The sequence below is a fragment of the Pleurodeles waltl genome, chromosome 12, assembly GCF_031143425.1.
Source record: "Pleurodeles waltl isolate 20211129_DDA chromosome 12, aPleWal1.hap1.20221129, whole genome shotgun sequence".
NCBI classification, from domain to species: Eukaryota; Metazoa; Chordata; class Amphibia; order Caudata; family Salamandridae; genus Pleurodeles; species Pleurodeles waltl.
Genome location: NC_090451.1, coordinates 672,807,441 through 672,834,832, shown reverse-complemented (window position 1 = coordinate 672,834,832; position 27,392 = coordinate 672,807,441). Strand labels below are relative to the sequence as shown.

The 27,392-nt window shown below is 47.1% G+C and overlaps 1 protein-coding gene across 1 annotated transcript in view; it reads left to right on the top strand.

Annotated features, from left to right (window-relative positions):
- The window catches only part of LOC138268701 (hydroperoxide isomerase ALOXE3-like), a 110,946-nt gene that overhangs the window by 34,519 nt on the left and 49,035 nt on the right, over window positions 1-27,392 (top strand). The window contains exons 2-8 of the mRNA XM_069218619.1: window positions 4,304-4,508; window positions 15,735-15,816; window positions 16,476-16,595; window positions 21,196-21,299; window positions 21,407-21,579; window positions 21,911-22,054; window positions 23,542-23,745. Coding sequence (XP_069074720.1) covers window positions 4,304-4,508; window positions 15,735-15,816; window positions 16,476-16,595; window positions 21,196-21,299; window positions 21,407-21,579; window positions 21,911-22,054; window positions 23,542-23,745 — 1,032 coding nt within the window. The remainder of the gene's footprint in view (window positions 1-4,303; window positions 4,509-15,734; window positions 15,817-16,475; window positions 16,596-21,195; window positions 21,300-21,406; window positions 21,580-21,910; window positions 22,055-23,541; window positions 23,746-27,392) is intronic.

Below are 27,392 nucleotides of genomic sequence, written 5' to 3'. Positions count from 1 at the left end.
AAATTCCCTGGACTTTGAGAGTGCAGGGACACCATTACACGCATGCACTGTACATAGGTCACTACCTATGTACAGCGTCACAATGGTAACTCCGAACATGGCCATGTAACATGTCTAAGATCATGGAATTGTCACCCCAATGCCATTCTGGCATTGGGGAGACATTTCCATGATCCCCCGGGTCTCTAGCACAGAACCCGGGTACTGCCAAACTGCCTTTCCGGGGTCTCGGCTGCTGCTGCTGCCAACCCCTCAGACAGGTTTCTGCCCTCCTAGGGTCCAGGCAGCCCTGGCCCAGGAAGGCAGAACAAAGGACTTCCTCTGAGAGAGGGTGTAAAATAGGTGTGAAGGCTGGGAGGAGTAGCCTCCCCCAGCCTCTGGAAATGCTTTGATGGGCACAGATTGTGCCCATCTCTGCATAAGCCAGTCTACACCGGTTCAGGGATCCCCCAGCCCTGCTCTGGTGCGAAACTGGACAAAGGAAAGGGGAGTGACCACTCCCCTGACCTGCACCTCCCAGGGGAGGTGCCCAGAGCTCTTCCAGTGTGTCCCAGACCTCTGCCATCTTGGAAACAGAGGTTTTTGTGGCACACTGGACTGCTGAGTGGCCAGTGCCAGAAGGTGACGTCAGAGGCTCCTTCTGATAGGCTCTTACCTCTCTTGGTAGCCAATCCTCCTTCCTAGGTAACCAAACCTCCTTTTCTAGCTATTTAGGGTCTCTGCTTTGGGGATCTCACCAGATAACGAATGCAAGAGCTCACCAGTGTTCCTCTGCATCTCCCTCTTCACCTTCTGCCAAAGGATTGACTGCTCAGGACACCTGCAAAACCGCAACAAAGTAGCAAGACAACTACTAGCAACCTTGTATCGCTTCATCCTGCTGGCTTTCTCGACTGTTTCCAGGTGGTGCATGCCCTGGGGGTAGCCTGCCTCCTCTCTGCACCAGGAGCTCTGAAGAAATCTCCTGTGGGTCGACGGAATCTCCCCCTTGCAACCGCAGGCACCAAAAGACTGCATCACTGGTCCTCAGGGTCCCCTCTTAGCACGACGAGCGTGGTCCCTGGAACTCAGCAACTCTGTCCAAGTGACTCCCACAGTCCAGTGACTTTTCAGTCCAAGTTTGGTGGAGGTAAGTCCTTGCCTCCCCCACGCTAGACTGCACTGCTGGGTACCGCGTGATTTGCAGCTGCTCCGGCTCCTGTGCACTCTTCCAGAGTTTCCTTCGTGCACAGCCAAGCATGGGTCCCCGACACTCCTTCCTGCAGTGCACAACCTTCTGAGTTGTCCTCCAGCATCGTGGGACTCCCTTTTGTGACTTCGGGTGGACACCGGTTCACTTTTCTTCTAAGTGCCTGTTCAGGTACTTCTGCGGGTGCTGCCTGCTTCTGTGAGGGCTCCCTACGTTGCTGGGTGCCCCCTCTGTCTCCTCCAAGTGGCGACATCTTGGGCCACAGCAGCACCCAAAAACCCTAACCGCGACCCTTGCAGCTAGCAAGGCTTGCTTGCGGTCTTTCTGCGTGGGAACACCTCTGCAAGCTTCATCGCGGCGTGGGACATCCATCCTCCAAAGGGGAAGTTCCTAGTCCTCTTCTTTCTTGCAGAACTCTAAGCTTCTTCCAACAGGTGGCAGCTTCCTTGCACCCTCAGCTGGTATTTCCTGAGCTCTTGCCCACTCTCGACACTGTCACGACTATTGGTCCTCTTGTCTTACAGGTACTCAGGTCCGGAAATCCACTGTTGCATTGCTGGTGTTTGTTCTTCCTGCAGAATCCCCCAATCACGACTTCTGTGCTCTCTGGGGGTAGTAGGTGCACTTTACACCTACCTTTCAGGGTCTTGGGATGGGCTATTTTTCTAACCCTCTACAAGCTCACATAGGTTTGGGGTCCATTCGTGGTTCGCATTCCACTTTTGGAGTATATGGTTTGTGTTGCCCCTATACCTATGTGCTTCTATTGCAATCTACTGTAACTTTACATTGCTTGCACTACTTCCTTTTGCTATTACCTGCATAATTTTGGTTTGTCTACATATATCTTGTGTATATAACTTATCCTCATACTGAGGGCACTCACTGAGATACTTTTGGCATGTTGTTTTAAAAATAAAGTAACTTTATTTTTAGTACTTCTGTGTATTGTGTTTTCTTATGATATTGTGCATATGACACCAGTGGTATAGTAGGAGCTTTACATGTCTCCTAGTCCAGCCTAAGCTTTGCCATTGCTACCTTCTATCAGCCTAAGCTGCTAGAAACACCTCTTCTACACTAATAAGGGATAACTGGACCTGGCACAAGGTGTAAGTACCTCTGGTACCCACTACAAGCCAGGCCAGCCTCCTACAGTGCTCCCCAAATACACCCATGCACAAGGAATAGATGATGAAACTCTTTGAAGCCAGATGTGAGGTGCTCTGCGGTCCATTAAAACACTGCCTAGATTCCTAAACACAGATAGCCGCAACACACCAATCCCACCAGATGATTGCCCTTGAAGATCTAAATCGGAGACAGTGGGTCCTAGAAGGATTCTTGAATTGAAGAGAGGATGGCTACTGGGCAGGAGAAACTCATTGACGTTGTTTTCATGGATATTCAGAGCCACAGAGGGACTAGTCCTTTTTGTGACTGGGGCAACAGACTTTCCTTTTTTTATTTAATGACTATATTGTTCCTGACTGTCGGACTGGAAAAGACAACCAGCGGCCGGAAAGTATAGCAGCCTAAATAGGCAAAGGAGTGGTAATTAGCCATGCTGAGTTGATGATGTAATCCATGAGGCACGGCCCACCAGGTTAATAATGATAAATGCTAATACAGAAATGTATTTAAAGAGAAAAAGAACGTTCCACATGAGACTAAAAACGTGTAGGTTAGGTAGCAAAAGTTGTTCAGTGGATGAAGGATAATTCCTGCATACAACGTGGATCACAATGTGGTGCTGAGGTGGTGGCACTACTTAATTTGGATCGATGCTTGCCGGTAGTAGACACCATCACCCACTTTTGGCTTCCAGAATTAATTTTTATATCGTTGAAATATGACTCCGAGCAAGTGGGGAAAAAAGACAGAAAAGTGAGAAAAAAGAGGGTAGAGAAAGATGGTTATACAGTGACATAGGGAGAAAGATGAAAAAAACCTGCAAGAATGAGATAAGGAAACCGGAAGTGTCGAGAGGTGAAATCAAGACTAAGCCGCCTTTGCATTCAGCAGCCACGGTAGCGAACCCCTATGAAAAACTGTCAGCCAATGCACTTTTTAAAAAACTTACTTTGAGCACTTTGCTTGACGCCAAAATTAGGAAGGTGTTGTCAAATTATGCTTAGGTTAGGCCTGACTGGGATAAGAAACATGATGCAAAACCATTGGGTAACATGACACCAATAACTGTTAACAAAGGTCTAAGAAATTTTGGGATCCACGGCAAACTACCATAAAAAAGTACTAAGTAGGAGGTATGATGGACACACCAGTTATGAATTATTTAAGAGACCTATAACGCACCTGGTTTAGTAGAGATTACAAATATGAATTGGGACAATTTGATGGATGAACACTAATACCACCTGCTTTTTTCTGCCTTTCAGTTGACTGAAATGTTTAGTTTTGATTTGTTCTCCTGAAAATCCAGTGAATTAGGGGAAAAAACAACGAAAAAGGACAAAGAACTAGGGGAATACATATGTCGTCAGAGAAACGAAACCTAATTGAATACAAGATGGACGACTAACTGGGGCAAGGCAAACCACAATGCAAGAAAGAAGGGTCCAGACAGGACATAGACAACTTGTTGAGGGATCCAAATGCAAGCATGTTTCATTAATACCACACTGCCGGTGTGACTGTGATACATGTGCATTTGAAACATCGCTCCAGACTTCAGCTACCTTCCTCCCTTTCATAATGAGGATCAGTGCACATGGGCAATGAGTCAACACTTTGCAATCCTTGCACTGCAATGGAAGCTCTAATTTGGCAGTGTAGAGATGTGATGGAAAGCAATTAATTTTGGAAGGAATCCACCAGCAACTTGCTGCCCACGGGTCCAATTCTTGAAAGATGGACTCCTTGATTTTTGAGACAGTTTCAGAAGTACCGAGATATATTAATGCGTTTTTAAAATGAAAATCAATATCGCACTATAGTAGTACACAAAACATACTACAACCTAAATATACCTTTATACATTGTGATTCGTGCTGTTGGTTTTTCATGCTGGGTTAGGACTTTATATTTTGCCACTGGCGTGTATGCATGTTATTTTTTCATTTTAACCACATAATTTATTTTTGTTCTTCCCAGGTGGACCACTACAATGTTAAGGCTGAACAGGACCTGGGCCGAATGCTGCTAGTTCGCCTCCATAAGGAGCCCTTCTCAATCTTTCCTGAGGATAGCTGGTACTGCAATGAGGTGACCGTTGAAACTCCAAGTGGAGAGTCCTACCGCTTCCCTTGCTACCGCTGGATCGAAGGCTATACAACTGTGGAGCTCAGAGAAGGAACAGGTAAGAAGGAAGCCAGAAAGACCAGGCCAAGGTGGTGCTTAATATTGGGAGAGTCAACAACCTTCTCCCTTGCCTCAGTTGGGATGTTTTGTTTTTATTTTGTTAGTCGAGCTGTGCTTTACATTGACAACTCCTCAGAACTCTGGGTCAAAAGGAAACCTTTACTTTCCTATGGATTCCTGCTTGGATCTGTTAAGTTGTGAGGATTTGTAGAGTGCAGGTAATCACCCCTTGGGGTATACAGGCACTGAGTAGGGCAGGCTTGAGGGTGGAGGAGGAGATCATGCCTTTTTGCCTGGAAGAGCCATGTCACGCGGTTCCTTTGGAAGTCCACAAGGAAGGGGGAATGTTCTGATTTGTTGCAGGAGGTGGTTCCAGGTCTTGGCTGCAAGGTATGCGAAGGAGCATCCTCTGCTTCTGGTTATCTTGATGCAAGGGAGGTGTGCTCTTGAGTAGGACGCAGATCAAAGGTGTCTGGTGGCTTCATAGAAGTTGAGACTGTGGTTGAGGTAGGCTGGGCCGGTGTTGTGGAGTGCTTTGCAGGCGTGAGCGAGTAGCTTGAACTTACATCATTCCTGTACTTGGAGCCAGTGGAGATTGCTGAGGTTGGGAGGGATGTGGTTGTCGTGGGATATTTAGGATGAGTCTGGCCACATTGTTTTGTGTGGTTTGGAGTTGGCGTAGAACGGGGGCTGGTATTCCAAAGTAACAGGCATTTCTCTAGTCCAGTCTAATTGTGATAAAAACCCGGGTGACTGTTTGTCTAGTGTTAAGTGGGATCCACTTGAAATTTTGCATTACATTTGCAGGATGTGTATGCATGCTGAGGTGACAGTGCTGATCTGTCTGCTCATGGAGAGGATGGTTTCTAGGATGATCCTGGGGTTCTTGGCAGTGTTCTACGGTTCCTACAAGTCTAGTGGGTCAGTGTATATGCCAACAAGAACTTCATAATATAGACTCAGTTTACATACATCATTCATAAATGTTGTTTTGTTTTGCTGTGCTCACAGTACTACATCTACCCCCTAACCTTACCAGTGTACCAAAGAATTTGTAGAAACTGATCTTTCACTTTGTTACTCTTGCATGCATAAGTGAAGACAAGAAAGATACAAAAATGCATTTTCATAACATTTATTGAAATGTTTGTATCTCTGCAACAAAAACATGAGCTGTGATTATGTTCACTGTCTGTAATCTGCATTATTAGACTGATGAACATACAAACAATTCAACCATGTTAATAATTACTAATGTTGCCTAACTCCTATCTATTACTAATACTATACTAACGAGAGCATAGCTGGCATACCCATTATCAGATCAACTGGGATAGTCTAACCCCTATACCTTCCTCTTAGGTGTCAGAGATGGGCTAAGTGTACAGGTTTTCTTCCTTCGCAGGATGAAAGTGAGGGTTAGCAGGGCTGCATCTCAGTCATAGTTGTGTTTCCTTAAGCATGAAATGCTCCTCTTGATGAACCTAGCATGGATGCTGTTTATATAATAAAACCGTCCTTATTGCATTGACAGGTGCAGACCAGCTACTTTGTTTTGTCTAAACAGGTTGTCTTATAACAAGCACAGACCGAGAAGACAAGGCCATTGCATTCGGACTGTATGAATATGAACTAAATGAACGAGTTACTTACCTTCGGTAACGACTTTTCTGGTGGATACATTAGCTACCTGTGGATTCCTCACCTCATGAATACTCCCATGGCGCCAGCATTCTACGGAAATCTTCTTACTAGTCTCTGCACGTCGACGAGGACGTCACTGTCTCGCACGCGACGCCGTCTGACGTCATACAGGCAATAAGAGGTCCTCGACGACGTGCGGACGTCAGTACCAATCATTTTTTACGTGCATGAGAACAACCAGGCAATGCAATGAAAGAACAAAGCAACATCCATTATATTGTAAAAATACACCACATTGTATGAATAACTGTAAATCTTTTTTATGTACATATATATATATATATATATATATATATATATAAAACTCTTTCTTTTAAAAATATATACACACACCAAGTATATACATAAAGATATATACACATATACCTATATATATATATATATAAATATATTATATATATACATCTATTGCACCCTCAAAGATCAAGAGGAGCGCACTCAAGGATTACTTGGCAAGACCATAAAGGCAACGGGGAGGCGGGTGGGACCGTGAGGAATCCACAGGTAGCTAATGTATCCACCAGAAAAGTCGTTACCGAAGGTAAGTAACTCGTTCTTCTGATGGATACAACTACCTGTGGATTCCTCACCTCATGAATAGAGTCCCAAAGCAGTACCACGCCCGGCGGTGGGTGCCTAAATGGTCAAACCAAGAAATCCTGCAGCACTGACCGTGCAAAATGGCCGTCCCCTCTAACCTCAGAATCTAAACAGTAATGTTTTGCAAAAGTGTGAAGGGACGACCAAGTTGCGGCCTTGCAGATGTCGACCACAGGAACACCTCTGGCTAAGGCCGAAGTGGCCGACTTAGCTCTGGTGGAATGAGCTCTAATGCCCTCAGGAGGATCCTTCTTTGCCAAAGAGTAACATATTTTAATGCAAAGAACAACCCACCTGGATAGTGTTCTCTTGTGGACTGCCTTTCCTCTCCTCTTGCCCACGTATCCAATAAACAGCTGATCCTCCAGCCTGAAATCCTTTGTTCTATTGATAAAGAAGCTCAACGCTCTCTTTGGATCCAGACGGTGCAGTCTTTCTTCCTCTTTGGAAGGATGAGGCGGAGGATAGAACGTGGACAAAGTAATTGCCTGAGCCAAATGGAAGGGTGAAACAACCTTCGGGAGGAAAGCAGCCTTGGTCCTCAACACCACCTTATCCCCATAAAAAGTTGTATAAGGGGGTTTTACTGATAAGGCCTGCAACTCACTCACTCTCCTTGCTGATGTTATAGCTATCAGGAAGACTGTTTTTAAAACCAAATACCTTAAGGGGCAAGAATGCATAGGTTCAAAAGGGGACCCCATAAGGAAAGTCAGGACTAAGGACAAATCCCATTGCGGCATAACGAATGGCTTTGGAGGATATTGATTTAGAAGACCTTTCAAGAATCTGATAACAATAGGGGATTTAAATAAAGATGGTTGGTCTGGAAGACATATGAAGGCTGACAAGGCCGATAAATAACCTTTAATGGTAGCCACTGCACAACCTTTCTGCGCCAGAGATAGAGCAAAAGACAAAACGTCCGATAGATGAGCTTGTAAAGGATCAATCTGCCTCTCTCCACACCACGCAACAAATTTAGACCACCTATTAGCGTAGATAGATTTAGTGGAGTGTCGCCTGGCCGCTAATATAACATCCACTACCTCAGGCGGGAGAGAGAAGGAACTCAGGTTGCCCCGTTCAATCTCCAGGCATGTAGGTGCAGACTCTGGAGGTTGGGGTGTAGAACCTGCCCCTGCGACTGCGAGAGGAGGTCTGCCCTGAAAGGGAGACGGAGCGGCGGGCACGTTGAGAGTTGGAGAAGGTCGGAGTACCACACCCTCCTTGGCCAATCCGGAGCTATTACGATTACTAGAGCCCGGTCTTGGCGAATCTTCCTCAATACTCGAGGAATCAAGGGTATGGGAGGAAACGCGTAAAGCAACTGGCCGCACCAGGTCATTTGAAACGCGTCCCCCAATGCTTCCTGCATCGGATACTGAAGGCTGCAGAACAACGGACAATGCGCGTTCTCTCGAGTGGCGAACAGATCTACCCGAGGAAACCCCCACTTCTGGAAGATTAAACGGACTTGATCTGGATGGAGACGCCACTCGTGGTCTGCCGAGAAGTGGCGACTGAGACTGTCCGCACGCACGTTCAAGACTCCGGCCAGATGGTTTGCTATCAAGCAAATCCGATGGTCCTTTGCCCAGGACCATAGTCGAAGAGCTTCTCTGCAGAGAAGGTACGACCCCACTCCTCCCTGCTTGTTTATGTACCACATCGTGGTAGTATTGTCCGTTAGGACCTGTACCGACTGACCACGAAGGGAAGGGAGGAAGGCCTTGAGAGCCAGACGTACAGCCCGTAACTCTAACAGATTGATGTGAAAAATCTGTTCCTCTGGAGACCAAAGACCTTTGATCTCCAGATCCCCCAGATGAGCTCCCCACCCTAGAGTGGAAGCATCCGTTATGACTGTGGCCACTGGTGGCGACTGCTGGAACGGTTTTCCTTGTGAAAGATTGTTGCTTGCAATCCACCACTTCAAATCCACAGCAGCATCTCTGGAGATCTTGACAGTACCCTCTAGATCCCCTCTGTGTTGAGACCACTGCCTTCGGAGGCACCACTGAAGAGCCCTCATGTGCCAGCGAGCATGCGTGACCAACAGAATGCAGGAGGCAAAAAGACCGAGCAGACGAAGGACCTTGAGGACTGGAACTACCGCTCCATTTCGAAACATTGGAACCAAATCCTGAATATCTTGAATCCGCTGAGGCGGAGGAAAGGCCCGACCCAATGTCGTATCCAGTACTGCCCCTATGAACAGGAGGCGCTGAGAGGGCTCCAGGTGAGATTTGGGCTCGTTCACCGAAAAGCCCAGGTCGAACAACAACTGGGTTGTTGACTGCAGATAACGCAACACAAGCTCCGGGGACTTGGCTTTGATCAACCAATCGTCCAAGTAAGGGAATACTGCTATCCCCTTCCTTCTGAGCTCTGCCGCAACCACCGACATCACCTTCGTGAAGACTCGAGGTGCTGAAGTAAGACCAAACGGAAGGACCGCAAACTGGTAGTGTTGCGATCCCACCACAAACCGGAGATACTTCCTGTGTGACTTGAGTATCGGGATATGAAAGTAAGCATCCTGCAAGTCGACAGACACCATCCAGTCTTCCATGTTCAACGCCAAAAGCACCTGTGCTAGGGTCAGCATCTTGAACTTTTCCTGCTTGAGGAACCAATTCAAGATCCTCAGGTCCAGAATTGGTCTCAAACGACCATCCTTCTTGGGAATCAGGAAATACCTTGAGTAAACTCCTTGACCCCTTTCCTGCTCCGGGACCAACTCCACCGCGCCCTTTAAAAGGAGGACTTCTACCTCCTGTTCTAGCAACAGGAGGTGTTCTTGTGAACAATACGAAGGGCGGGGCGGGATGAGGGGCGGAAACTCCCGAAAGGGAAGGGTGTAGCCTTTTCCCACAACACTGAGAACCCAAGTGTCCGACGTAACAGTCTCCCATTTGGTGAGAAAATGCTGTAATCTTCCCCCTACAGGAGAGGAGTGAGTGGGAAATGGTGGAAGCCTATGCTGCTTCCCCTGCTGCACCCCGCCAGAGGATGAGGAAGAGGCAGAGTGCTGCTGAGAGGCTCCCCTGGTGCGGACCCTACCCCTCCCCCTAAAAGATCTATAGGGATGGGAAGAGGCCGGTTGCTGATATCTTCCCCGAAAGGAAGAGGAGGAAGAGCCACGCCCAAATCCACGAAACCTCCTGAAGAATCTGGAAGAGGCCGTGGAAGAAGGAGCTTGGAGTCCCAACGACTTAGCCGTGGCCCTGCTTTCCTTAAAACGTTCCAAGGCCGAATCAGCCTTAGCCCCAAACAGTTTGTCCCCATCAAACGGGAGATCCAACAATGTGGACTGTACATCTGCCGAAAAGCCCGAGTTACGGAGCCAGGCCTGTCTCCTTTCCACCACAGTTGTGCCCATTGCTCTGGCTACCGAGTCGGTGGTATCCAGTCCCGTCTGGATAATTTGGGTCGCAGCAGCCTGGGCATCAGAGACAAGATCCAAAAGACCCTGAGGAAGCTCTGTAAACGAAGAGGAGATGTCATCCATCAGAGCATGAATATACCTCCCCAGGATACAGGTCGCATTAGTGGCTTTTAACGCCAGACTGCAGGACGAAAAAATCTTCTTCGACTGCGCCTCTAGCTTTTTTGAGTCTCTGTCCCCAGGCACCGTCGGGAAAGAACCAGGCGCTGATTTGGACGAACAGGAGGCCTGCACAACCAAGCTCTCCGGCGTAGGGTGCCTAGATAGGAAACCAGGATCAGTTGGAGCCGTCCGATACCTCCTGGCCACGGCTCTGTGAACTGCTGGGGAAGATGCCGGCTTCTTCCACACCTCTAAAACCGGATCCAGCAGAGCGTCATTAAAAGGTAATAGAGGCTCCGCCGCGGCTGAGGCCGGATGCAACACCTCTGTCAAAAGGTTTTGTTTCGCCTCCACCACCGGCAAAGGCAGGTCCAAAAAACTAGCTGCCTTCCGTACCACTGTATGAAAGGAAGCAGCTTCCTCGGTATATTCCCCCGGGGACGAAAGGTCCCACTCGGGGGAAGTGTCCAGCCCACTGGCCGACTCCAGTCCACGCAGCCCATCACCCGAGTCCTCTAGCTCTCCTTCCTCTAGGGCTCGTTGGTACTCCTGCTCCTCTAGTACCCGGAGAGCACGCCTCCTTGAATGCAGTCGTTGCTCAATCCGCGGAGTCGACAACACCTCCGCCGAAGTCGGAGATCGGCGCCGATCTTCCGAAGCCACCGACGCCGCATCCGGCGCCACAGGTAACTTCGGCGCCGACTGAAGAGCAGATGAAACGGATGGACCCACCGGAGTCACAGGCCGAAATCTCGACGTCGACGGGATGGAAATCCCTGGGGCCAATCCCTCCGAAGCCATCGGAGCGGCCACCGGCGCCGACACTGGCGCCGAGCCCACGTTCCCAAACGGGAGAAAGGGCATAAAGGGTGCCGGCCGAAGAGGCGCAGGATCACCCAAAGAAAAGGCCAAAGGCCCAGCCGGAGCACCCCCTGGAGCCATCTGTTGGAAGATGGCATACATCGCATTCAAGAATGCGGAACTATCGGCTCCAGGGGTGGGAAAAGCCGGATACTGGGGTGCCTGACTCGGAGGCGACCCCGACGCCGGCCTCGGCATCTGCGCCGGAGAAAACACCTGAGGCTCCAATACCTCAATCACCGACGCCTGTCCAGGCGAAGTTGGAGACGTCGGAGAGAGCAACGGCGTCGAAGGATGCGGCGTCACCGTGGGGCTGACCTCCCATGTCCTCCGGCGCCGATCCGGAGACCTGGAACGAGCCTCCCTTGAATGACGCCGAGATTCTCTACGGCGCCGGGAGTCTCGATGACGCCGATGTCTTGGAGAAGACTTTTTCTTGTGATGCTTCTCCTTTGACTTGGCCATAAACAGCTTCGCCTCGCGTTCTTTAATGGCCTTCGGATTCATGTGCTGACACGAATCACAAGTCGAGACGTCGTGGTCGGAGCTCAAACACCAAAGGCAATCGGAATGAGGATCCGTCACCGACATCTTGCCTCCACACTCACGACAAGGCTTAAATCCAGACTTTCTCTGCGACATTATTTCCACAGAGAAAGAGTACGCAGCAAGATATACACTGTAACCGCAAGAGTAACAGTTGCTCCCACGAAGATAACCGTTTCGAATGCACGGAAAAAAGGGAACTGACGTCCGCACGTCGTCGAGGACCTCTTATTGCCTGTATGACGTCAGACGGCGTCGCGTGCGAGACAGTGACGTCCTCGTCGACGTGCAGAGACTAGTAAGAAGATTTCCGTAGAATGCTGGCGCCATGGGAGTATTCATGAGGTGAGGAATCCACAGGTAGTTGTATCCATCAGAAATGCAGGCTACAGGATGAGTGTCTACCACTAATAAATGCCTATGCAACACATTCTTGTGTTAGTGGATAATATGTGAAGAGTTGCCATCAGAAAAAGATAGCAGGCTAAAGCTGAAATCTAAAATGGAAACTAAGCAACGGCCCTACAACAGCCTGGTCCTCGGGTGGGCGGGGGTCCAAGTTTGGAGGGCCAGCAAGAGGAATCCCGGGTGATCGGTTATTGCCAAAGATAAGGACTTTAGTTTTGTCTGCGTTGAGCTGGAAGCAGTTGTTTTTCATTCAAGCAGCGCAGTTTCTCATGCAGTTGGCAACGTTTGCTAGTTGGCCGCTGAAGTGCTGGTTGAGTTGGTAAAGGAGAAGATGAGCTGTCACTGTCATAGGATACTATGTTGATGCTGTGGGCTCTGACGATGTCCACGAGGGGTATCATATAAATATTGAAGAGTGTTGGGCTGAGCGACGATCCTTTAGGGACTCTGCAGATGTTTCTTGGGTTCTGAGGTGTAGTGGGGCAAGTCTAACTTGTTGAATTCTGTTTGTGAGGTAGGAGGATAGCCACTTGAGGGCCAGTCTGCAGAAACCCAAGTGCTGAAGCTTTCTGATGAGCGAGTTGTTAGAGACCATATCGAAAGCTGTGGAAAGGTTGCAGTAGATGAGTGCAGCAGTTTCTCCTTGGTCAGCGACTCTTCTGATGTCATTGTGGCTTAAATGAGGGCTGTTACTGTGCTGTGGTTGGTTTGACAGCCAGATTGAAAGCGGTCTGTGACTTGCTGGAGTTCTAGGTGGTCTGTGAGTTGGCTATTGATAGCTTTCCCCGTGACTTTAGCTCAAAGGCATGAGCAAGATGAGTCTGTAGCTCCTGAGGGTGTTTGGGTCCGCTGTTGGTTTCTTCAATAGGGAATTGACGTCTGCTTTTTTCCAGCAAGACTGGAAGGTGGTGGTGGTGGTAGTTATGGAGGTGATGATAGTGGTGAGCACGGGGGAAATTATGGTTCTTCCAAGGCTGTATGTGAAGTGGGGGCATGGGTCTGAGGGGGCTCCTGGATGGATGGTATTCAACATGGTGGTGGTGTCTTCATTTGAGAGGGGTTTCCAGTTGCTTAGCTGCTGTATGACGATTTGGGATGTGTACTGCTGGGTGTTCATATCCATATGCTGTGGGCTAAACATAGTGTAAATCATGGTAATCTTAACTTCGAAGAAGTTTGAGAAGTTGATGCACAGTGCTTGTGATGGGTTGATGTTAGCAGCTGCAGGGTTGGAGAACGTCTTGACAATAGTGAAGTATTATTTGGCGCTGTTGGGGCTGGCTTTGAGTAGGAGAGTTATGGCTTATTTCTTTGCATCTTGTAGTTGGTGGTCGAGGTTGAGGGCGGATATATATGTGGTTCTTTCAGGGGTGTTTTTGTTGAGTCACCATTTTCTCTCCAGTTTGCAGTGGCGCTTGGACTCCCTGAGGTTGTTCAAGTAACAGCTGGGTCATCTGTTGATCTGGGAAAGTTTAGACACCATCTGGTGAAATATGGCCACTAATGGTATTAGGTACCGTAGTGGAATTCCACACAATCATGAGGCACTGGCTAAATGCAGCACAGAGTGCATTAATGAGGGGATAAACAAGTGCAGAGTACGGGTGCATTTTGGTGTTGAAGATCAGTTTAGAGTGGTGAAACTAAGCCAGTGCTCCATTACCGATCTCCATTACACACAATTGAGACAGTACCCATATTAAGAACATGCTGGGGTGGCAATGAGTACAAGGGATGGCATGAGCTAAAATGGATAGTTAAGTGAATAGAATAGTATTAGGGTGGCAAAGGGTAAATAATCAAGCCCTTGGATGGTGCATGGTAAAAGGAATAGCCCACTGATGGCACTGGAGAGACAAAATAATATTAGGATGACTTGGGTAGATAGGATGGCATTGGTGAATGGGATGATTGGTTAACTGGATAAATAGGTGGAGCTGGGATGGAAAAGGTCACATTATACAGCATTATAACCCACTTCAGAAGGCTATATCGGCCATTGGAGGCTTGCTCTTGCTACAGTGGACTATAAGGCTTTCTGAACATTTCACCCTATGAGAGCAGAATGTCCTAGTGTACCAGCATAGCCCAATGGTGAGGGCTGTAACAGTTAAAGGCTTTGTTCCTAATCACAGACCCAAGCCATAGCCAAAGGTTTATAACTACGCAGGGGACTTAAACAACTACTATATCCCTAAGCAAAGGGGTTATACAGCTATTTGAATATTCCACACACTACGGGTCGAATGTTATGAAGTAAACCAAGAGAAACAGGAAGACAAACACTGGAATGCTGGAGCAAAAAATCAATAGAAGCTATTATCGATTCTGAGCCTCTTAATGTGCATCACAGTATCTCCCACTATTCCAATGCTATGGCCCTCATTCTGACCTTGGCGGGCGGCGGAGGCCGCCCGCCAAAGTCCCGCCGTCAGATTACCGTTCCGCGGTCGAAAGACCGCGGCGGTAATTCTGACTTTCCCGCTGGGCTGGCGGGCGGTCGCCTTCAGACCGCCCGCCAGCCCAGCGGGAAAGAGGCTTCCACGATGAAGCCGGCTCGGAATCGAGCCGGCGGAGTGGAAGCTGTGCGACGGGTGCAGTTGCACCCGTCGCGTATTTCACTGTCTGCGCAGCAGACAGTGAAATACATGTAGGGGCCCTCTTACGGGGGCCCCTGCAATGCCCATGCAGGCAGGCCCCTGCAATGGTCGGACCGCCGGGATCTGGATGGCGGTAGGGGGGGTCGGAATCCCCGCGGCGGTGCAGCAAGCTGCGCCGCCGTGGAGGATTCAATGGGGCGGCGGTACACTGGCGGGAGCCCGCCAGTGGTGCCGGTCCGACCGCGGCTTTACCGCCGCGGTCGGAATCCCCATTGGAGCACCGCCGGCCTGTCGGCGGTGCTCCCGCGGTCCTCCGCCCTGGCGGTCAAAGACCGCCAGGGTCAGAATGAGGGCCTATGTCTTCTCATCGGGATGGTTGGTGTTCAGCAGGAAAGCCTTGATGAAATGGGTTAGCTTTGTGGTGGTAATAGGTTGCATTTGATAAAATGGTCAATGCCGTAATGTCACTAGGTCAATCTGGTATAGTTGGGTGAGCAGGGTAGCACTAATGGCACAAGGCATGTGGAATAGCCTTGAGATAGAATATTGTAATTATGATAGCAATGGGATAGCTTGGGGTTAAATGGTGTTAAAGTGACACTGGGTAACGGCTGGGTATTTGTTAAATGGCTGAGCAATAGGTAAAAGGCCATTGGGTAAAAGGCTTGGAGTTGGGAGGGTACAGGATAAATGGGATACAACTGGAATGGTATGGAGTAGGATAGCCTTGGGGATAGCATTCAGAACATATGTTACCTTTGTGACAGCACTGGGTCAACGTTGAGGGTTGCCTAGTAAGATACCATATGTTCATCCACAACGGTCACCTATGTGGGATTCTGCCCCAATACATGTGAAAATCCCTATTGTGTACAAGGCAACAGGATGACACGGAGTTGTAAATCTTGCCCTCTCCCATCACCCCTTATTTAACACTGTGATGCTCTTTCAGCCAAATTCATCTATGAAGACACCCACTCCATTCTTCTACAACACAGAGAGGCTGAGCGGAAGAACAACCAGACTTCATTTGGGTAAGGCAAGGCTAATGCAAGAAAGAACAAGTCCACGGGCATCTCTTCCATCTTGGTGCTTTGACGCTGTGGCCTGTGAATGTGATTGGGCAGTTTATCATCTGTTACGTTTATATTCCACTTTAAAAAATAAAAAATAAAAAAAAACGCTTTTACTGTTTTACCCAATATTTTTACCAGCATAATAAACAAAACAAAAAAAATGCCAGTATATTACTGGTCTGGTGGCAACCCTAAATGAGTAGTTTGGCCTCTGTGCCACGTCAGAGCTTGGCTTTTGTATCTTGCATCAGTTGCCTACAGAAGTAAACAAGGAGACCTGTGCCCTTTTTGTTTTGCTTTCAATGGTGACCCTGTTTTATGGTTTTTGGTGGCTGTTGTCGTCAAATTGACTCTTTGACTACGGTTCATAAAGTGGAACTGAGAACGGCAATACTGCATTGTTACTGCACTGCAATTGTACAAGTAGTTGCAATGGAAGCTACAGAAGTTGTGGGTGGTGCAAGAAAACGTTTTTAGAACCTTGCATCACCCTTTCTAGATAGTCACCTTTATTGATATTTTATATGTAATGCAGGCAGCTTTTATTTTGAACTTGTATAACTCATTACAAAATGGCATATATCCTACAAGTGTAATCTCTTTTTGCAACTCCACAGTTGGAAGGCTTTCCCTGGTGCTCCATGGGGGCTGGATGTCAATACCGCAGAAGAGCTAAACAGTGACTACAAGTACTCCCTCACCAAGCTGGGTGGGCTGGGGCTGCAAAGTGAGACAGCGTGAGTATTACTTGGAGGGGGGGTGCCATAAGACAAATACCCTTGAAGTAGATGGGTCTTTGTCGGTGGGAGGCTGGGAAAAAGGTATGCGGTATTAAATGCTGTGAAATGTACAACTTTGGGTGGACACATACTTCCAAGAGGACAGATGTCAGAATCCAAACAGCCGTATTAGAGGTCAGAGTTCAGAGCAAAGAGGCTGAGCTTTGGCTCAACCTACAAAAAAGGCAGTCACACAACCTCAAAGATAAGATCCCTCAACTGGCTCACGTTTGATGCAAGGATCCAATTAAAGATCCTAATCACCATACACAGAGCTTTCGGGAGCAGAGGTAGTGGTGAGTGAACTTTTAATTACTCCAGGATATTCTGGCGAATTCGGGGGCGGGGGGGGAGGGGGGTTCACCCTTGCCAAAGAAGCACTAAGTTACCAGTGTTTACCCCAAGCAGATGTAGTTCCAGTTCGCAAATTGGCCCCATCTCTGCAGTCAGATGTACCGCCCAGAATGATTGGGGGATTAGGCTTTAGGGATTGTTTACCTGCTGGCAGCAGGGAATACAAAGGTAACTGCTTGGCTGCATCTTCTTATTTCCCCAATCCCAAAGGACCACCCCTGGTACTTCTAGGATTGCAAAAAAGAGTGCAGCTCAGCCAATGGTAATGGTAAGTAGCTGCCCTTCCCGGCTCTATGCTGTAGTAGGAACGCTACTGAAGTAGTGCAGGGCCTCTTCTAAAACCTTGGTTAACTTTTTTTTAGCTATCAGCCTTGCAAGTCGAAAGGTTGGTGCAAGTTCATAAAGAATTAGGAACCTTTCGAGGCCACTCCCTTCGTAACGTAGCCCAACTTTACACAAAGTCCTCACCTGTCTTGAGAAACTAGCAATTCACTACACAAAAATATCACACAGGATCAACCAGACAAAACATTCAGAAGTATGGAAGATCACTTGTGGTATAAGGTTACAAACTTTGGAACAACTTGAATTTTACCTTAAGAGTTGAAGCCAACCTCCTTAAATTTAGTGAAGACCTCAAGCCAACCTTATTTTGGCAGACATTCAATTAACTGGTGTGAGAGCATCTCAATGTAATACTGTTTATCTAGTATCTGCAAGCTTACACCAGATGGGCAGACTAAACATGCTTGCTTACTTCCACAGCAACTCAACCAGATTCACTCCTACAAAGGTCTGGTTCCATAATAAGTTATATTATTGGGGGCACGAGATTGCTGTGAAGCAACATGGCCACTTGAGCGGTATAAGCTCCTTGCCCAATTATTAAAGCCGCTGATATGTTGACTGTAGCACACTGTTCCAGTCATAGCAGTGTCTGAAAGTGCCGCTGAGGCACCCAGTGGTTTCTTGGTGCCGAGATGGGCCCCTACATTGATGATTAAAAGCTTCATACAGAAGCCTCCAACTGTGGCAAGGTGCGGTGCCATCAGGCAATCAGCTGTTGCAGTACACCACCTGAAGGATCAGTGAGGGGCTTGACTCAGCAGCGGCCATCTCAGTGGGTACAAGAGTGGGGCCTTGTTGGTCTGGGGGGCCTTGGAGGGGACTCTACAAGAGTGTGGTAGCCCTGGGGAGCTCCTGAGGTCTTGACCCATCAGGGTAGCAGTGCCTGTCTGCCAGGCAATCTGGCCCGCCAGCTAGAGGAGTAGCTTGCCATAATCCTACTTGTCTCCCTGTTGGTCTCCAGGATTCTGGGACAGCCAAATGTGGTGATATGGTGCCGTGATGGAGTGATGAGATTGCCACCTGCCAGGGTTTTTGACTGCCAGTGGGCAGGTGATTGGGCCCCATGGGTGCTTGGGTCTATCTTTGGAGGGCACTGGTCCATGTTTAGCTGGGTGAGTGGTGGCCTTGAGAGACTTCCCTCACTGTGAATTGCCACCTACCAATATTAGGAGCCTCTGTCTCCTTACTTCAGAAAACTATCAGGCCCATTGACCTGGCAATGTGACCACAATGTTGCCCCCATGACCTTTCTTGGTCGGACACTGCTGATCTGGCAGTGGCGGGCAAGTTTATGCACTACTATCATGCATTGGTAGTGGGACATTGTATACGACCAGACTAGACCTGATTTCTTATTCTGACATACGTTTGTTTTGGTGTGCACTGCAGAAATAAGGGCCCCATAGTCTACTCTCTAATGGCTGCTGAAATCATGTAAACACCGACAGTAGGGTCACAATTGTGACATTGAGCTGCAGCCTTGACCTGCCGAAGTCCTTTTATTAAAGTGGGAACATATTAATTCACTGGTTGAATTAATGCTGCTTGTCATTAGAGTTAGTGAGGATGGAATCGTTGACAGTACATCAACATACATTGAGACCATTAAGAGCTGAGTGTCCTGTGTAGTGTTCCAGCAAGGATTGTATATATTGGGCATAATGGACAAAGCACCACAGAAACAATCCAGGCTATAATTTGAGAAGAAACCGGGGACATCCCAATGGGATGAGCAGTCACAAATTCTACTAACCCAAGTTAGGGAAGTTGCCCATTGCTCAAAGATGCAAAAGAAAGCCTGCATTCTATAGATGAGAAAAAAGTTAACCCAGGTTGGCCGTCTCTGCAGGGCCACTCCCAAACCTTTTGCCTTCACCACTCCTGTTTCATTAACCTATTTTTTTGTTAGCTTTTTGGTCTCTGTGTTCCCTTCTAAAACATGGTACAATTGGCTCACACTTGTTTGGTACATTCAATTTACTTGTAAGTCAATGGACATCATTTATGGGTTGCCAGGGGTCGCCCCTGCAACTCCTGGCTTACCCCTGGCACTACCTTTGTTACCCTTGGCCTCGCAGGTCACAAAATCAGTGCCAAGGGCATATAGGCAGCATGTCCTTATGGATGTTAGTAGGGGCTGCTCTCTTCTTTGTATTGTCCATTTATTGCACTAATAGTGGGGTGTATATGTATGTATTTTAGCTGGAATAAGACCTTCCCTGGTAGCTGAGGTAAGTATAAAAAAATGTGTATTACATGTATGTTGTGTGCATGCTTGCGGGTGACAGTGTTTATGTGAGTTTGAGTGTGTGAGAAAGCATGCATGTATGAGTGAACGAGAAGGTCAAAGGGTGTGTCACTTTCGCTACCCCTGGCATTTTGGTGAATTGACATGCATCCTTTTAAGAGGTCTCTGGCCTCCCATTGCAGCCTGTTGTGCAGTTTTAAACTGCCAATTACAGCTAGCAAAATAAACATTTCCCACTAGAAAGGGAGGGAGGAGTTGTTCTCTGCCCCACTTACATTACGCTGACCTCCTGTTTTGAGCTACAGGGACACAAGGTCCAGAGGCCTCCCTGCAACTGCCCAGCTGACCTGTTGCAAATGGCCATGCCTGGACCTGCAAATGGACCTGCCTGAGCTGTTGTCGTGAGTTCCTAATCCCCAAGTGGGGCCTCACTAGGTCCTGAACCCTTAGCTGCCATCAATTGAGCCCCTCCTGTGATATCCGGAAGTTTTGAACTCTGTGCTCCAGACTTTGGGAAGGTAACTTTCTGTAGGTCTAACCTGTTCCCTGTATCTGGCCAGCACTTCATCGTGGTTGGCCTGAACTGGTAACCTTGTCCTGGTCTAACTCAGCTAGATGCCTACAGTTAGCATTTTATTTTTCTTGGTGCTTTGTTTATATTTTTGATGTGTTTGCCACATTTGCTTGCATGTCTATGGAAAAAAAAGCACACCCGCCAAACCTATGGTCTTTGTCAATTCTTCTTTACCTCTTCTTCCCAGGCCCCTTCCCATAGTTCCCTGATTTGATCCCACAAGGCTATAGTAACATCACAGCTTGAAGTAACCCCTCCCAAATGCCTCGTCATATGTACAAACTACTGCATGGTACATAGAGAAAACATCAATGCGCTGGAGCATAATAAAATGTAAAGAGGTGACAGGGGATACATTGCCAAAGAACAGGCAACCTGATACCAGCTCTCTTCTAATGAAAGTGATATGGTTTCTTCCAGAAAGTGACTTCATGTCTGCTGTTCAAGCCCTGTTACTTTAACATCTGGATGGTGATAATGCCCTCCTACATGGCCTCACAGAACATCAGTCACACTGGCACCTTTAAGGGCATTCTATATGCCACAGCACAAGAAACGGACGAAATAGTCACATCACTTCCATCCTAACAGAACTCCATTAAGTACCTTTGCTGGCAGACATCTTGAGCACCAGCTGCATCATTTACAAAATCCTCCCCACAACCAGCACCCCCACTAATCTTGCAGTCAAGTTCAATATCTCTGGTGGACCTGGCACATCCACAACCAGAACACCATCAGACTGTAGTCCAATAAAAGAAACGGCAGCAGGCCTTTTCCATCAATGCACATTTGTTTTGCAACAACATTCCTGTATCCTTCAGGACCGCCTTAACACTACTCTAAACTGCTACTTTTCCTTTGAAGGAACATTACATTCCAATGCATTGACAGACCACAACCAGGCTACCTCTGAGGCAACCACATAGTTGGTGTTGATAAATATTTAGTTACACACGGCCCTTGGTGTTGAGAATTGCTTGCTGAATTTAACAGGATGGTCACCATCTTGCTTTGTTGCTCCTGATGCTCAGGGTCCTGGAGCTGAAGCTGAAGGGCCTGCTAAATCTGCAAGAATCGTGGAAGTCTTTTGAAGACATTGAGAAGGTCTTTTGGAAAAAAAAGACAGACGTCTCAGGTTTGAGATCACTTACAACTTCCATCACTTATATAGCTTTTGCTGTTCCTTACTCTTTTAAAGATGATTCTGCTCACTGGTTTCTCTACGTTGTTGTTTGCTTTTAGAGTATGTGTTCCAGCATTGGAAGGAAGATACTTTCTTTGGCTACCAGTTTCTCAATGGAGCAAACCCAGTGCAGATCCAGAAGTGCATCAAAATTCCACCCAATTTCCCAGTGACAGATGAGATGGTTAAACATTCTCTAGGAGACCACACCAGCCTCCACAGTGAGCTGCAGGTATGAATGTCGACATGTGTAGATGTAAGGCAGTGTGTGATAAAAATAAACCTGAAAGACCATATTTCCAGACAACGGACTCAATTGTCATGTTGGAATACAACCAATGAAGGCTGGGCCTCAGCAGTTCTAATTCTAAAGGGAAAGCCAGGAGTCTTGCAGATCTTTGAATACACTTTCAGATGGTCAGTGTGGTCATGAACTGAGGCCTGAAGTTGCCTTGCACAGGCCAGAATTTAGTCTCTACCTGCGTTACCCCATGTTCTGTAGAGGACTCCTATTACATGACTCTACAAATCCTCGTCTTTTTTCACTTTTGTCTATTTTGCAGAAAGGCAACATCTTTATTGCAGATTACAAGGTTCTCGAAGGGATTCCCCCCAATGTGATTCGAGATCAACAGCAGCACATTGCAGCCCCCATGTGCCTCCTCTACAGAACCCCAGCTGATGAGATTATTCCAATCGCCATCCAGGTAACTAGCAGAAGCCCAGCCTCATCTGAGAGAAACCTGTTCACCAGCCACTGGGGCTGGTCAAGTGGCAGGCACCCATTAAGTAATGACATCCAGGTACTCCTTCCTCCAGAGTCTTTCAGGACAGGATGCACTAAATTTCTGAAGGGGACTTCATTTCTTCAGGGAATGAACTTTTCATGCCTGGTCTTTCGTTTTTCAACTCTTGGCGTCTGACTTTCTATTTTATTTTTTTGTCCACCTCGTCAATTGATAACTAAGACAGCAACAAACACTACTTTCAGTTTAAAACATTTGTATGTTGGAGGTAAAAAAAATACAATTTAGGATGAATATAAACACAACAGACTAGGTTTTATATTTACAGAGCCTTTACGTTTACGGACTATTAAATGTCAGTGAAGGTGGTCACATCACATGTGTTTAAAAAAATATATATATGTACACCAATTAAGGATAACTGTCATAGACCTCAAGATAGTCAAATTTTAGTTGCTGATCAACAAATTCACGGTGTGATCTTACAGCTAAATGGCAAAAGCGCAGACCAGCCTTTAATATATATATATATTTTTTTAAACTGCACAGTAAAAGACCACAAAATCTTGGGCCAATCTAGAGAACCGTAGCCAGGTTTTGAGTAACATGCCACCTACCCAAAAGGAACAATTAGAAAGTGTGTTACTTGTTAATTGATTCCCAGATTTCGCAAATACAGTGGGTAGTCCTTAGCAAAATCTTGATCTCTGCGCTAGGCAGAAATGCATCTGAGATATGAGACTCTCACCTACACTTTTTTTTTAATCTCATGATATAAATACCTCACTTTCTCTCCAATGTTATCTGCATGTTTTGAGAGCTTTTTATCCAAGAACACAGAAGCACGGTGTGATACGTTAGGTCCACATTGCAGACTGCTGATAGGAGGAGACAACATTGTGCCTTGTATGCATTCTAACGAATGTACCAGTTTGTTAAATAAAAGCCCAGGACAGGGCATCGTGTCTCCTGTTGACCAGGAGTCATGGGTCCTCTAGTCCCCATATTATGAGGAGAAATGCATTAAGTGAGGGATTCTCAGAGAAGAAACACAGGCCTATAAACAGAGCTCTAACTCCGGCTTGGGTATGCTCGCAGGGGTTGCCCATCCCGTCCCACTGTTTTCCCAGTAGGCCACAAGCCAGAGCCATGCAATGCCGAAGAGGTTCATCAGGACTGTTAAAATTAGACTGCTTGACAGCAACACCCAAGACCAATTTGCACTGCATTGCATTCTTTCTAAGACACTTTTGAGTTGTACATAGAATGTCCAAGAGTTCTGGATCCATGCCAGTTTTTTAGGAAAACCATGTAACCAATTTCCATGTAGATTCATTGTACTTTTTCCTGAAAAACTGGATGTCCAACTGTAGTATGTCACTGCCAAGTGTCTGGACTTCTGGTTACTGCTTCTTTATTTACCCCATATTGTTTCTCCTCTCCTGCAGCTCAGTCAAACACCGGGGCCGGAAAGTCCAATCTTTCTGGCCAGTGACACTAAGTGGGACTGGATTCTGGCCAAGATCTGGGTACGCAATGCTGACTTCCTGGCTCAAGAAGGGCATGCACACTTTCTGGGCACCCACCTTCTCATTGAGGCGTTCATGATCTGCACTCTGCGCCAGCTGCCTTCCTGCCACCCTCTGTACAAGGTAAGGGGCAGATTTGAGAACACAGGGTGAAATAGATGGAAGGTCTCTGGTCTCTGTCACAGTAGTGGCTTTCTTTCAAACTTCTGGTTAAATCCTAAAACGCGAGGTTTTGGATTGTTGTGTTAAATCACGTTTCTTCCACTAAACTAGGATTTTTTTCAGGTTGCACTCTGAAATCCTCACTTGCTATGTGTCCAACTCCTCAAGGTAAAAAAATCGCCCTGGGATGGATGGACTTTCCCAACTGCTACTGCTGAACTGTCGAATTTCATACATTTATTTAACACCACCCAGTGCCTATAGCCACATTATGGTACTGCTGGTGTGTGATCCCAGGGGAGATAAGACCCTGATGGAGACTGCAGTGGCACTTGCAGTGAGAGATTGCTAAAGGGTGGCGCCTGTCATCCTCTCCCTGCTAGCACCGTGGAAACAGGCGATGGACCGGTGTGCGATGCAAGAGGGCCATGTATGAGGCCAGAGGATGTTCCACAAAAACATGAAAGTATGTGGTAAATGGTTGCAGTAATGTGGATTTTCATGATGGGTATATGTGTGTGTGTGTGTGTGTGTGTGTGTGTGTGTTCAGGAGGGGATACGCAGATGATTGTAATATGCCCTTATGTTACAATACTGATGTGCTTGGGGGAGATGTCTTATATTATGCTTTAAAAAGCAATAAAATCCAGTTTATAAAAAATGTATGCATTCGCCCAGAGTAAGCAAATGCCGTCACTCACAATACCTACAGACAATGGCTGAAGTGGGCTGACACTGCAGCATGCTGTAATGGGTGGAAATAAAATGCAAATGATAAAAACCAAATGATGAAGAGTGCTGACTTAAAGCCCCCTGTATGTATGTATGCATGCATGTATGAATGCATGGATTTTATTTGTGAAAATTGAAGGCCTTGGCTAACCCCTGACCTAAAAATTATTAACAATTGTTCATTCTCAAGCTTCACTAAGACTCGCAGAACAGGCACAGCATGGACAGCAACAGCAGACGCCAGCCACAAATACCTCCTGGCAGCGACTGTGCAGGCTTTTAGACATGGCGTGAGGAAAGTTCCCTCACAGGCAGGAAGGGTGTAAACTATGAGCTGCACCGCGCAAGCTTCTTTGTATGCTCTAGAGCAGAGATCTTCAAACTGGGGGGTGGGCCCCCCTAGGGGGGGGCCTCAAGTGATCCCAGGGGGGTGCCAGACACTGGCCAAAAGAAGCATTATACAGATAACATGCCTTTGTTTTAAGCAGAATCCTGTTACTGCATTCTTTAAAAGGTAACAGTACTTAACTACAATGTTTAAGTAGGTCTAGACATATTTAAACATTGGCGTCTTTCTAAAACAATTGTGAGAAATTCTGAAGGGGGGCCCAATGATTTTTATTTTTCAACTGGGGGGGCGCGGCATTAAAGTTTGGAGACCACTGCTCTAGAGGCAGTGCTTAATTTGTGCTTGTTGTTTCCGGCGCTGAGCACCTGCACTTAATTTTGAGGGCCGGCGCTTATTCTTCTGCCGCAAGCATTTGCTGCGAGCAAAAGACACACATGGGAAAGACTGAGGAAGAGAAAAACGAAAAAGCGCCACTAAGGGAGAAAGTAGAAAGCGGCAAGAGTGAGCTGAATGGGCATGGAGTGGCTTTATATGGATTGAAGAGGCCCCAGATGGCTTCAGGATTACGCTGCCTTAGTATTCCATGTTTGCACATTCAGTTGTAGCGGCCGCGAGTTTCAGAGGAGAGCTTTGGGCACCGGCACGCTTTTATTTACAAATTAAGCACTGTCTAGAGGTACAGCAGAAGCCATGCGACACACGTGCCCGAAGTGTGCTTTGCACATGTCGCTCACAGATGATTTCAGCTTCCTCTGACAAGTTTTAGTAAGATTACCATGGCCTTACAGCGTCAGCTGCTGACTTTGGAGCTGGGGAACCGGCTCCAAGTCTCGGCGGCGGCCCAACATGCTGTGATTCTGGGCAAAACATTTAACCCCACCCAGCACACACACATAAAAAATTAATGTGACCTGTAATGCAACTGGCGCTAATATAAAGCGCGGCACTAATTTCGGGTCGAGTTCGCGGTATAAAAAACAAGCATTTACAATGGAACGGGTCTTGCGTTTGCTTGTGTTAGAGCTGATCGCGTTGTAAACTCCTAACCCGACTTTTCACCTATCGGGCAAAAATGCATTTATGTACATATCCCAAAAAAGTGAAATAAAGTATGTAAAGCGCTTGACTTCTGCCAAGCGAAATCGGGCTCGTAAATTAGAGAAAAAAAAAGTCCACGAGCCCGATAGAAAACTGCGAGCCTCACATGTTTTCTGTACTTCCTCACTGTGCTGGAGGAGGGCTAGCCACCGGAAAAGGCATGATGTATGCCTGCCTTCGACTAATGAAAGCAAGCAGATTTTATTAGGGAAGCCCACGAACCAATAAACACTGACGTGAAGTTGACAGGGCTCAGAGCCCTTTTCTAAATACAAAAGAGTCTCGCTGCGAAACGCATGTGCGAGCGCATGCAACGCAGGCTCGACCCTAAACTGCAAAATAAATTTATAAAAATACACATACACTTTAAGGGTTTCCACTGTCTCCTCAGTGGCACCCGCCTCTGCAAGATTTCCATTGTTCTGGCCAAAAAACTAAGCTTGCCCACGGTGAGTCAGCCGAAACTCATCTTAAGGTTTCTGAACTGCGTTCAAATGAGGCATGTGATGAGAAGAGATGAACATCTGTACAGAAGACTGACGCTTACGCGAGAGAAGGTGCGAGAAAAAACTAGGGTTCTCTGAAGCAGCTGGCATCTTAGACGAATCCATTCAGTCATCAGCCACAAGTGAGCATTTAAGCAGCAGGAAATCGAGAAGGCTTTAGAGGAATACTATCCTCAAAATGCAAACGTTGAGAAACTTAAGTCAAGCACACTCCAGTTTTGTTGAGAGAAACTGGACTATCAGCACTGCTATTGCTCAAACGGTTCGTTGCTGTTCACTTAACTCGCCCTTGCCAAAGTTTGTTACTCAGAGGAAAGGCTCGCATTCAGAGTGAGTGTCCGCCTGAGTCTGCAAGTATAAATCGCCTCCCTTGCTGGTCCCTTCTTGCACAACGTGTTTATTTATAGAATTCCACCTCCAGTGTATATAATGGTCTTACACGATTGACCCCCCTCCCCATCAGTTTCTTCATAGGCTGCTAGACTTTCAGGTTACCGGTTTCCCACAGTTTCTCTAGAAGTGCGAATCAGAAAACAGAAGAAAGCCCCCCCCAAAAAATCACCAACCTGGAACAGGGGTTATGAAAATGCAGTTTAATAGAAAGATCTCAAAGCAAGTACAAGAATTTGGGCGTTTTCTGGAGAGGAACCAGCCTGAACACAATTTTATCTGGGAGGCTGCTCCGGCTCCATGTGCCCATGAACATGGAGGCAATCAGTAAGGGGCCTTATGCTTCCTAGTGGTTCACACAATAGTGGAACATTATGTAATCCAACACAATTGAAAGCTTGTGTAACATTAATGGTAGGGTGTCCGTTGTTTTCCCGTGTGGACCTACATTTCTAAGGGTTTTATTTTGTTGTTGTTCAACTGAGGTGAAAGTAGGATCCAACAGGTTTACTTCAAGTTGTAAATGTCATACT